The sequence below is a fragment of the Diabrotica undecimpunctata genome, chromosome 7 (genome assembly GCF_040954645.1).
Source record: "Diabrotica undecimpunctata isolate CICGRU chromosome 7, icDiaUnde3, whole genome shotgun sequence".
In the NCBI taxonomy this organism is placed as follows: domain Eukaryota; kingdom Metazoa; phylum Arthropoda; class Insecta; order Coleoptera; family Chrysomelidae; genus Diabrotica; species Diabrotica undecimpunctata.
This window is the reverse complement of record NC_092809.1, coordinates 156,553,714-156,567,630: the sequence shown is the minus strand read 5'-3', so window position 1 is coordinate 156,567,630 and position 13,917 is coordinate 156,553,714. Positions and strand designations below refer to the sequence as shown.

The 13,917-nt window shown below is 34.8% G+C and overlaps 1 protein-coding gene across 1 annotated transcript in view; it reads right to left on the bottom strand.

Annotated features, from left to right (window-relative positions):
- The window catches only part of Syt7 (Synaptotagmin 7), a 127,509-nt gene that overhangs the window by 71,704 nt on the left and 41,888 nt on the right, over positions 1 to 13,917 (bottom strand). Inside the window, exon 2 of the mRNA XM_072538576.1 lies at positions 12,099 to 12,239. Coding sequence (XP_072394677.1) covers positions 12,099 to 12,239 — 141 coding nt within the window. The remainder of the gene's footprint in view (positions 1 to 12,098; positions 12,240 to 13,917) is intronic.

Below are 13,917 nucleotides of genomic sequence, written 5' to 3'. Positions count from 1 at the left end.
AAAGAACGTTAATCTAACTTTAAATGGATATACTTTAAAAGAAACAAACGAAATAAATTGCCTGGGGTGAACTCTAGATTGCACCCTAAACTGGAAAAGCCATATACGTACCTTGCAAAAACAATGTCAACCTAGAATTAATCTCCTGAAAATTCTCTCAAACCGTACGTGGAGAGCAGATACAAGAACCCTATAATATGTTATGGTACTGCCAAAAAAACTACATTAAAAAAACTAAACTCAATTCAAACAACGTCACTAAGAATTGCTCTGTGCGCATTTAGAACTAGCCCAACCAATAGCCTTCAAGTATTAGCTTACGAATTACCTTTACACTTACGAAGGCAACAAGTCACTAAAGTATGCAACTCGTATATCATCAAATCATCAAAATCCCATGCATGTAAATATCTTAAAACCTAAATTTATCAGTAATTAGAAAAATAAACCTATGAATCTACTCCTTTTTCATGAAAGAATCAAATTCAGTGGTTACGACTGTGAGCAGTTTAGTGCCATCATAAATCCAACCCAAAACTTTCGCTCTTGGTCAACTAGTCCAACAATTGTAAATACATCCCTTACTCGCTATCCCAAAACATCCACTAACCCAACAGTAATACATCAATCATACCATGAAATAATATCCCTATATCCAAATTCTTAACATATCTACACTGATGCATCAAAAACTCAATCAGGACTAGCAGAGGCTTACATACATGGAGCAGACCATTTTAAAATACGATTCCCTCTGAGTTGTAGCATATTTACTGGAAAAGCACTGGCTATTTAAGAGGCACTGAAAGTTTGCAGAAGAAAATCCGCACCTCATTATATTATAATATCTGACTCATTAAGTACACTAAAAGCTTTACAGCAATTGTATTTATCAAATGAAATTATAATGCTAATAAAAATGAACTCATACTACTATCAACAAAAAACATAGAAATAACTTTTTTATGAGTGCCATCACACGTGGGAATCAAGGGAAACGAAGCAGTGGACCAACTTGCGAATGAAGCTGCACTAGATTAAAGCACCCTTGTGTCACACATGCTAACAAGAAACGACCATAAAACCTCCATTAAAAAAATATTACCAACTTATGACAGAGTGGAATTCGACATCCAACAAATTAAAAGATCCACAAGGAAACTAAGTTCCTGTAGTTGGCTGTATACCATATAATAAAAAAAAAGGTAATTCCAATTCAGCTGAACTTTTACTTTCTAAAATCAACCAAATTCACCCCAATATCAAGTTCACCATGGAACTAGAATCTTCCATGTCAATTAATTTTCTTGATCTCACCATTACCAGATTAAATGACCACTTCGACTTCAGTATCTATAGGAAACCCACACAGACTGACCACGTAATTCCATTTTCATCCAACCATCCCATGTCACATAAATACGCAGCTTTTCATAGTTAAATCCATCGCCTAGAAAGCATTCCACTATCAGATTTAAACTACAAAAAAGAACTAAATATACTCAGACAAATAGCAGTCAACAACGGATATGATCACAACATCATCCAAGTACCCAACAATTTGGGACAACATATTTCTAATTCCAAAGATCCTATCAATTACATGAACCGAAGTGGAGTATATAGACTTAAATGTTCAGATTGCAATGCCACCTATATAGGTAGAACATGCAGATCTCTTTCTTCACGCTCTCTAGAGCACATAAAAAGAGAAAATACTTCCACTTTCTCTCAACATCTCAAAGAACACAACCACACCCTCAATATCCTAGAAGACGTTTCACTTATCCACAATATCTCCCAAAAAAATTTCCTCAAATTAGATTTATACGAAGATCTTGAAATTCTTAAAGAAAAACAAAAAAGCCCAAATTGCGTTAATCGTCATGTTTCATTCAATCGAGATTTTCTCCCTCTCCATCGCCAACTATTCTCCTAATCCACATCCCCAATTTATTTCTACAATAAAAATCTAGATTCATGATTAGTTCACCTAATACTCATCTTCATTAGTTCACTCTAAAAACCTTCCTTCCAATAAATCTTACTCTCCATCTATCCCACTCTATTCTTTTCAACCCAACTTCATATCTTAACCACTATACCCAATTTTTTCCATGCTTCTTTTTCGACACTTCCAAATTTACATTAGATCATCCGTCATCCCTCCCCCTTCCAGATTATGAAATTCTCATTTTTCTTTTCTACACAACTCCCTCAGGGTTTGGTTTTCGGTCCACTGGGGACCTCAGCCTTCTGTAGTCTATCCGCTTATCACAACTTTCTGAAAAACACCTTAATTTTCATTCTCTTTACTCAAATTTAACAGAGCCACCTACAACAATTTTATTTTATAGTCAATATAGACCAACAGTTCATTCAACTTACCAACTTATAACTTAATCTTTTATTTTCCTATGTACCTAGTGTTGCTTTATAATAGATAGGGCCTTTTCTCAAGTTATAAGTTGAGTACATTACGATCAATATATTACAAAACCACTCCCAACCATCAATTTTTGTCCATTTCATATATTTGTCAACACACAAAATATAACTACATCACTCAGTCTGTTAACACCTAATCAGATATTTATATTCATGAACTTGTAACTCAAGAAGTTTTACATTTACCAGGTACCAAATGTTGTTTTTTGACATACAGGGCCTAATATAATTGAGTTATAAGTCAATTTTTACATGAACTTTATATTACAATAGTTTTATTTCATTCATTGAATAACACTCTCACATTAAATATATTAATTCCTATACTTTTCAAGAACCAAACTTTCCACCTGTGTCTAGTTTCCATTTTCCAGGTACCAAATGTTATTGAAACATAAAGGGCCTTATATTAGAATCTTTTTCATCACACCACTTGACACTGTATAGTTGGTTGCCTAACTATAATCACATAATTTTCTCATCACAATTTCATCTCATATACATAACTTAAAACAACATTGATGGTTGATACTGTTATAATTTTTTAATTTTATTTCAACTTTCACAATTTAAATATATTACTTCATATATTAACGGTGGCTTCTGTCTTAAATAGACACATACAGTTACACTGACTGCTCTGTCATGACTTCCGTAATAACCTGTTGAGATTGTCATTTCAATCAGTTGCTTTAATAAAGTCCTCGTAGACATACCGTCTCAGGACTTGCAACTTTATGTAGAGTCATATGTCGCCATGTTACCAATCCAACGGTAACTTTACCATCCTATTTGTAAACACGACATAATGTAAACAAAACTTCACATATTAATTTTTAAAGGGTTTTTACCCTCATATTTAGTGGCTACATTCATGTAATATATTGTAAGTATTAACCACATTTCACATTAACCTTAGTCAAAATTTAAATCTTTTCATGTTCTTTTTAATTAAGTGGTTAAATATTTTAGGACACTGATGATGCAATACTTATTCCGAAAACGTTTTGTCTTTTTAACATAGCCCGACGGGGTTTTTTATATACCTTTTTATAAAGGATTTTATTGGAAAATTTAAATTAAAAGATGTCATAGAAACTGTCGGCACCACCTTACCACTCCCACTCAAACGTTGTGAACAAGTGATAATAACTCGACTACGATTAGGACATACTATAACAACCCATATTCACTTAATAAATAAAGAAGCCATTCCTTTCTGCCACAACTGCAAGACACAAATCACTGTGAAACATATTCTGTTTGAATGCAAAACATACACCCAAGAAAGAAGAAAAAATAACCTCTCTACCAACATGAAGGATCTACTAAGCTGCCAGTTCAACCAAATGCTGAAATATTTGAAGGACATTAAATTTTACAGTGTTTAATAATGTATGGTCCTAAAGTTTTGGGAAAAATTTCAAAAGCATATAACTCTGACTACAATAATCTTATATTTTTATTAAAATATTTAACAATTTAACTTAACTATCCTTATTATAAATCAAAATTCAAATGACAGACAAGGGACCATTATTTTTAATTTGCCCAATAATTCCCCTGACACGTTGCATCATTCTTTGGACGACCTCGGCGTCAATTTCTCTAATTTTTGTATATATGCGGCGTCTTAACTGTTCCTGATTTTGTGCTTCCAATCCGTTATTATAGACTTTCCGACTTAATATTACTCACAACTCTTCAATTGGACGAGCCTGAGGTAGGTTGGGGGGATTGCCTGCTTTCGGTACAAAGGTAACGTTGTTAGTTTCGTACCAGTCCCTTGTGATCCTCGCGTAATGACATGAAGCAAGATCTGGCCAAAAGACTATTTGATCATTTGCTTGATGTATGTTTACAAACTGAAGCAATTTAGAGAGACATCTTTGAATATAAATATTTGCGTTTAAGGCTTCGCCTCGAACAACATCAATGTAGGGCTGTGAGATAAAGCCAGCCTCAGAAATTGCACACCATACCAAAATTTTGTCCTCAAATTTTTTCTTACTTTTGAATTTTATTTCATCAGGTACATTTTCGTAATCGTTCGTGTAAAACCCATCGTTACCCTTCATCTCAGAGTTGGACAAAGTAAAATATTTTTCATCGTCCATCACGATCAACTTGTTGACGAAATGCACTCGCCTTAACGCGCGGCAATATCTCGGAATTCTCTCTAATTGATCCTCTGTGTATTTTGGAGCTTTCCTTCTTTTCCGGTAGATAATATTGTTACTCGATATGGTCTTGTATACTGTAGTCTTTCCAAGTTTCCACTTTTACGCAAGTTAACACATGGTATCCCTTCTTCACATTCTCTGATTGTGCGATAAATTGTCGATTTGCTTATGTTTTGATCTCGATAAATATTAACAATATCTCGTTTTGACATTCGCCCAACCATATTATAAACACCTCGACGAATATCAATTTTATAAGACATTTTGCAGAGCACAAACCAAAATATTCTGCTTTGTTTATTAAATGTCAATAACTGATGACATTTCAATTCAATGGCCTTCTTCAATGGCCTCAATCAGACCAGGTGAAATTTTTCCCAAAACTTTAGGACCATACGTTCGAATATATTTAAGTTATATATACATTGTAAGAAATTGAATACTTGTAATTTGTGTTTGTACTCCCTGCTAATAACTCTTAGTAGTTGATGCAGGGTCATTTTTGTTTAAATAAAAAAAAGTTAATAAATTAACCAAGTACCAACAAATGCTATTGTACTATAAATTATATTAATCGCTGGTTATCCCTAAATTTACGCCAAATTTCACAAAAGTTACCGTACCCTTGACACACAAATAACCGAAAATCGTTAGCAGTAAAAAGCTAATATCCAAAAAGGATTAACGTAACACTGTTCATTGATTACGTTTAACTAATAAAAACCGTCAAATTATTTTCAGCTGATGGCACCAAAGCCAGGACGTATCACACCCTTCAAAATGTACAAAAAACGATAAAGGAGCGAGAGTTGCCGCTGATGGATAATTCAATTTTTTCCTATTTTATAAATCATATTAAATGTCACTCTTGATAACGCGCAAAAGCTTCATTAAAATTTGAAGCCGTCCTTTGATGTGTTTCAGCCGCAATTGGGGCTTTTTGAACATATGTGTGTGAAATTTCTAACATTTTTATGTAATAAAGTTGATATTGGGTATTACATAATATCATGAGGCAAAAACGTTTTGTTGTGTATAAGCTCCACAATTTTTGGGCAAATTATAATTTTTGCTAATGCTCGTATTTTCAGGGCAAACGATACTCATATTGTGAAAGTAAATTCTTTTAATCAGATTTTTGTCTGTTAGTTATTTTAAGTTATTTTTTATACTGTAGAGCATGCGATAATTTCTTTAATTTTTTTATCGTTAGTGGTTATTCTCTGGGACCAAACACTGTTTCACTTATAATATAAAACCCATAACGTATAGATCTTTGTGCAATAATTGGCGATATTATGAGAGTGATCCTGACTCGTTTGCACGATGCACGCGCAAAATACATCGATTAGAAACATCTTACACAAGGTAGATTAGGATTGCGCATTTTACTTTATCGCGCAGTTTGTCAAATAAGGTATTAATTGGATTGATGTAATTATGTGGTTATCTACGTAGATTTCGCAAAACATGATAAGCTTAGAACCACATTTAAAGAAGTGGGTTTAGACGATAGAGTCTTAAGAACCATATATAATTTATATTATAACCAAACTGCCAACTTTACAGTTGATGATAATTTGACAGAAGTAATCTTAAGAGGTAGAGGAGTGAGACAAGGGTGCATTCTATCTCCAGTGTTATTTAACATGTACTCTGAACATATCTTCGAGTGAGCACTGGGAGAACTACAGGAAGGCGCATTAGTCAACGAAGTGCGTCTAAACAACATTAGATACGCTGAAAACGCAGTACTTAATATATGAGTAGAGAACTTAATCACTTGATCTCAATAGGAAAAAAGTAAAGTACATGGTAGTCAGTGAGTAAGAAATATTAAATACACAGCTTTTGGTTAACCAACAACCAATTGACCGGATAAACAGCTGCATATACCTTGGTACCAAATTAAACAACCAAAGGGCCCAGACTGCTTAACCCTGCTGTCCCGTTCGATTCAACTACACAAATGTACTGTTCGGGTCAATATGACCCAACTATGGCTTACGCTCCTTAATCGAAATAAAATAAGCTAATAGTGCTAAACAAAACTTTACTAACAAAAAATTATGGTTAATTAAACAAAAATGATGTTGATAATGTAAATTAAACCTTATTAACAAAAAAAGGTATTTTTTTCTTTCATTAACCAGGAAAGCCTAATAACAAATATCTACAAAATTTAATTCAGTTTACAACTGGGACAGTAATAAAAAGAATGGGTTTTACAAATATGTTTATGACATTATACAACATAAAATATTAGTCTTATTATCGTTTTTAGAACAAAATTTACAGCGTCATCGTTTAGCAGGTGGAGTTGGATTGTTCATAGACGGTTCACACGAACTAGAATTTCCATCTTCTCTACTCACTTCTGCTCGTGTCCTTTTTACCAGTTCTTGTGAGTCTTTGGTTCTTGGTAAATTTTTCCTGGAAAGGATAAGTGGTTTCACCAGTGTTTTTCCCAGTTCCGTGGGGGATTTATTGATGTCCATAAAACGAACGCGTTGTAGGCAGAAATGTCCAGCACATTATAAAAAACAATCATGGGCCAGCGATTTGTCTTTCTCTTACATGTATATGTACCAACAAGCTGATCTAGAGTATCCACTGCTCCCTTACTGGAATTATAATCTAAAATAATTTGAAACTTTTTGTCATTTCTGTCACTAATAGCCTTTTCATGATGCAAAGTACTCATAAGAACAACATTTTTATTCTTTTTAGGAATATAGTTAACAACAGTGGTATGTTGCGTGAAGTAAAAATACGAACTATGAACTTCTTTATACGCAATTTGTGCTGGAAGCTCTGGTTTATTTTTTCTTACAGTCCCCAGCATTGTATTTTTTCTTTTTAGAAGAAGTTGGCCTAAATTGTACGATGTAAAAAAGTTATCGCAAGTAATATTGTGGCCTTTCAAATCATTAGTCAAGTCGCACACCACACGCATTCCCTGATTTCGTTCTGGCGCGGCATCTGCTTCTTTTCCTGTATAGATCTGGAATTTTAGAGCATAAGAACTTTTGGTGTCACATAAAGCCCAAATTTTTATGCCATATTTCGCTGGCTTGCTTGGAATGTACTGTTTGAAGGGACAGCGACCTCTAAAGGCTACTAATTGCTCGTCGATAGTAACATTTTTATCAGGGTTAAAAAATTTTGGTGGATTTTTCACTCATTTTCCCCAAATTTTACGTATTGCAGCAAGTTTATCTAATCGTCTCCTATCCTGTCTAGTAGTCTTGTTATCAAAACGTATCACTTGCGAAATTTTTGTAAAAACTTTAAGGGACATTGTTGCTCGAAATATACTACGACCAGTTTCTTCATTCCACCAACTTTTAGTTGATTCACCATGGGACTTAAAAACTCCAGCTAACAATAAAAGACCAGTGTATGCTTGAAAACCAATTTTATCGAAGTCTTTCCAGTTGGTTCCAAAAACACGCTGGCCTTCCATGTTTGTCATATTAATAATTTGGTTTGCAACTATGTCAGAAAAGAGCACGTCAAATGAATTTTTGATATCGAAAATTCGTGCACATGCGTACCTTGTAACTCCTGGAGCATTATTTATAACATTGGCCGTAGAAAAACGACTGCGTTGATAAAGAGGATCAAGCGACCACTGAATATTACCATCTTCCGAAGGAACTGTTACAGAAGGTTCTACAGGATGTGGTACGTAGAATGGAATAACAGAATTATCACTACTTTCTTCTTCACTCTCACTACTTGTATGGTTTTCTGTTTCTGATATGTATTCATCACTGTCTGACACGTTCGCGAGCTCGCGCAGCTCATTTTCGGTTAGCGTTCTTCGATGCGACATTATCAACATGCAAAAATAGACTGAAATGTATATGAATGGCATGAATGCGCTTGACATATCATCAGTGTCCTACCACTTGTCTATCACCCCCACTTCCTTCTACATGACGTGCCCTTCTACCTGACATCGTCCAGCTACACTTAAAATTTTTTACAAGTTCTAGCTTGCAGAAAATTTATCAAAAAAATCAGGAAGTTGAAGTTTTATCTCATATGCAATTGAAAGACCTCAGATTAGGTAATAAAGTCACGGAATACCAAAACGTTACGTCTCGTAATAATTTGTAAAATAAGAAATAATTTTTTTTTTGGGTCAAATAGACCCGAAAAGGACAGCAGGGTTAAATAAAACAACGCGTAGACAAGGCAAGATCAGCGTTCGTAAAGATAAAGTCTATTTTCAATAGTCACGATTTACCACTTACCAAAATCTCTATTATCTGATGCTACTACGTTATTATCTGAAGTAACTGCCTAACACTTTTAGAAACTTCTTTAAGAAAGCTCGAGACCTTCGACATGCGATGTACAGACGTATCTTAAGCAGTTCATGGGTGGATCGTGTGACTAATATTAAGATCCTAGGTAAGGAATGCGAGATTATTTACACAATAAAAAGAGCGCAAATTTGGTCATGTTATGAGAAATAAACAGAGATATGGCTTGTTGCAATTCATTCGTTAGAGCAAAGTATTTGGAAAAAGGAGCCCAAGAAGAAGAAGAAGAATATCTTGGCTTCTAAATCTAAGAAAGTGGTTTACTGCATCTACAACTGTATTAGTCCCAATTGCTGTAAGCCATTGGGACTAATACAGGAATGTATGGAAAGCTGGACACTAAAAGTTGATAATATAACGAAGTTGGAATCATTTGAGATGTGGTGCTATAGAAGGATTTTGAAAATACCATAGACTCAACGAGTTACAAATGCAGAAGTGTTAAAAAGGCTACAAAAGGATTGCGATGTCATAAAGCACATCAAAACAAGAAAGCTGGAATATTTAGGCCACATTACCAGAGGTGCGAAATATGAGTTATTAAGGCTCATAATGCAAGGTAAAATTAAGGGTAAACGATCCATAGGAAGACGAAGAATTTCCTGGCTGAGAAACCTAAGAGAATGGTATAGTTGCAGCTCAGTAGATCTTTTTAGAGCAGCCGCCAATAAGGTACGGATAGCTTTGATGATAGCCAACCTCCGATAGGAGAAGGAACTACAAGACAAGCTGTAAGCAAGTTGGGATAGACATGCTGATCTCCAACATTCCAAACAAATAGGCACCTTAAGAAGAAGAAGAAGAAGACAGAGCACATAACAAAATTAAAGACAATAATGAGATTGTGGGCCTCGAAGTAGTAAATAGTTTCATATAACTGGGATCACGCGTAACAAACGAAAGAGGATGCGATGGAGCAATCCGTAAAAGGCTTAATATTGCAAGAACAGCTATAATGAAATTGGTAGCAATTAGGAAAACTCGACCATAACAATACGCACAAAATTAAGTCTGGTAAGAGTACTAATAGTTCTATCATCAAATAAATAGTATTAGAAAAGAATTCAAACCAAGAATCAACTATTGTAATGATAAGGAAGGTAACTTACTTACCAACAAAGAGGATATCCTTTTACGATGGGTAGAGCACTTTCGAGAGTTGCTGGAAGGGGAACCTACTAACAATATAGAGCTGGAATATCGAAATGAGGAACTCGTGGAACCCCCCTCGGTAGATGAAGTGAAAATATCTATAGAAAAACTAAGGAACCATAGGTCCCCAGGTAGCGATGGCATCCCAGCAGAGTTATTTAAGCACGGTGGAGAGCAGCTCACCAAGGTGATGCGAGAAATTGTTTGTAGAATTTGGTCTGAGGAGCAAATGCCTGAAAAATGGAGCTTAGGCTTAATTTGCCCGTTACACAAAAAGGGAAACCAACTGGAATGCAATAATTACCGCGGAATTACTCTCCTAAATACAGCATACAAGATATTGTCAAATATTTTGCACGAGAGATTAAAGCCTTATACTGAAATGTTTCTAGGAGAATATCAGGCGGGATTCAGGCGTAGACGTTCAACCATTAACCAGATCTTTACACTACGACAGATCCTCGAAAAAGCGCAAGAGTTTAACATAGATATGTATCATATTTTTGTCGATTTTAAAGCGGCATATGACAGTGTCTTAAAACCAAGTCTTTACAACGCTATGAATGAGTTGGGAATTCCAAAAAAAACTCATATGTTTGATAAAAGTGACAATGGCAAAGATGCTATCAGCTGTTAAAATTCAAAATGACTCGTCAACCCCATTTCAAATACATAGGGGGTTAAGGCAGGGAGATGCGCTGGCGTGTCAGTTTTTTAATGTCGCCTTAGAAAAAGTTGTACGAGACGCTAATTTAGATAGAAGGGGAACAATATTTAATAGATCAGTCCAAATTCTAGCATATGCAGACGACGTGGACATTATAACAAGAACTAGGGCGAGAACTGCGGAAATCCTAACCGAGCTAGTAGCAGCAGCAGAACGAATGGGGTTACAGATAAATCAAAATAAAACCAAATTCATGGCGACTAACACAAACACAAGAGCTGGAAATGTTGACACAAATTTAATCATCAATGACCAAAACTTCGAAGCAGTCAAAGAGTTCATATATCTAGGGACATCGGTGCAAACAGGTGTTATCATGGTCTATCAAAGTACTTAGCTAACAAACGTCTGTCTCAAAAAACTCGTATAAGGCTGTATAGAACACTGATAGTCCCCGTTCTCACATATGGATCAGAGGCATGGACGCTAACGAAAACAGATGAATCCGCTCTATCCATTTTTGAAAGAAAGGTGCTACGCAAGATATTCGGAGCGGTCTGTGAGAACGGAGTATGGAGGCGTAGATATAACTTTGAACTGCAGAATATCTACAAGCATACGTTTGGTGGTAAAGATATTACCACTATAATTAAGCGAAACCGCCTGCAATGGGCAGGACATGTAGCCCGGGCCCCTGAGTCAAACATGATAAAAAAGATTCTAACAGCACAACCCGTAGGAATGAGAAGACGGGGTAGACCAAAGCTAAGGTGGATGGACGGGGTAACACAAGATGCCGAGAAGATCGGAGTCGGCAACTGGAAAATGCAAGCGAGGGACAGAATAGAATGGCGTAGAAAGCTTGAGAAGGTCGAGGCCCTCTAAGGGCTGTAGCACCAAGATGATGAAGAGTACTAATTTTTTCCATAGCTACATATGCATCCGAAACAAGTACCCTAAAAAAATCAGATAAAAATAAAATAGATGCTTTTCAAATGTGGATATATCGCCGCATGCTAAGAATATCCTAATATTGTTCTGAAGCTATTTTCTTGTGGCATCTTGACGATTCAATTTTCACTTCCGAAATGGTTCTCAAAATACAAACATTAATAAATTAAACAAATTTTGTTTATTGTTTTTTGGTGAAAAATTCTTCTAATAATTAAATTTCATCTGACTCATTTATATTAACAATTCAGGCATATATTATAAATTATAAAGTAGACAACTTTAAAATATTAATGTTAATACATAAATAACAATTATTTCCTTATTAACAAAAGTTATGAGCAAAATTTTGCTGTTACTTACCTGTATTATTCTAAGGATGAGCGTTGTATTTTGAAAGTCATATTCCAATGAGAAATGTATCTGTCCAACATTTTCTGAGGGTTCAGAGTTGTCAATGTACATGTCCACCAATGATATTGAGCGGTTTTGAAGGAATGCCATCTGCAACAAATATTAACACAACGTGAAATCTGTTATAGATAATTCTTAATATATCGACTTTCAAGTTGCTCAGTTACAATAATTTTAACAATAAAAATATGTAATTGGTACTGGGTTTATAAAATTGTGTAAATTAATTTATTAAAATAATATGAAAATACATAGTATGGTATTTTTTTTGTTATCGTAGGAAACATTTATTGATATTTTGAAAGCAACCAATCTGCAACAAATATTAATAAAACGTGAAGAGAAATAAAGGATAATGCGTGTACCTATATAGATTTTTGAAGTTCGTTAAGTTAAAATCATTAGTAAAAATGAAAATTGGATCTGGCTTGCTAAATTTGTTTAATATAAGTTAAAATACAGTATAGCCCAAAATAAACAGTACTGAACTTGTAATTATTTTATTGTTTTAAAAAATACATATTATTGACATATTATAACATGTTCTAAATGAGCTTCTCCTCTCTCAAGACAGAATTCATACCGATATTCCAGATTTGTCGTAATGTTAGGGAATAAAGGTTTTCTCAAGTCCGCGAAGAAGACTTGTGGTGCCCGTTTAAAAACGGCAGTTTTAGCCATGCCCTAAATGTATGCGTCTAAAAATGTTAAGTCTGGAGAATGTGCAGGATAGGGGAAGTCAGTAAATCGTAAAATGAATTTTTTTTGGAAAATGTCCCTGAAGAAATTGACGAACTGCGACAGCAGTATGGCAAGTTGCCCCATCCTGTTGGAAAAATTGGTCTCGAAATGCCAAATTACGTGCATGACAAAATTGACGTACACAGATCAGGGATGAAGTGTGTTAAAATTTGTATGTATCTCTGATGATTAAGTATGGACCAATGATTTCGTGTCCCGAAACTGCACACCAGACACTCACTTTTGCGCTATATAAAGGAACTTCTTGAACTTCATCTGGTCTGGCAAAGCCCAGAAATTGATTTGTGCTACGATTCACATGGCCTGACAAATGAAAATGTGCTTTGTCTGAAAACCATACATTTTTCAAAAATTCAGGATTTTCATACTGTAGTGCAAGAATTCTGGCACAATATTCCACTCTACTGTGATAATCCCTGGGATGTAATTGTTGATGTACCTGAATCAGATACGAAAATGCACCCAGCTCCTTCAGGATTCTTTGCAAGGAAGTTCGTTTTAAGCCAAGATGCAATGCTGTTCTTATCTGGCTGACTTTCGAATTTTCCAAGATTCGCTCAAAAACACGTTCATGATTATCGTTGTTGTTAACTATTCTGGGACGCTCTGAGTTTCCTTTTTGTTGGCACAATATATTACCCATATTTCTAAACTTTTCAACAACCTTCAAAATTACAGCATTACTTGGAGAACGTTTATTAAACCATTGTGTGAATTGATCACACGCGTATTGCTGTACAAGAAACACTTTCTTCTTTGTACTTTTTACCAATTTTTAACAATGTACCAATGTAACAATAAAAATGTACCATTTTTAACAATTAGGCCTTAATAATTAATTGTTTAAGGATTACTTGATAGGTCTATACTAGTTAATTTGAATATGACAGCGTGCACAAGGAGACATATATGCTTTAGTTTTAGTACTGTTTATTTTGGGCAATACTGTATTATGAACAAATGGAGTTTGGTATTTTATTTTACGTCTTAGAAAACATATTAACGA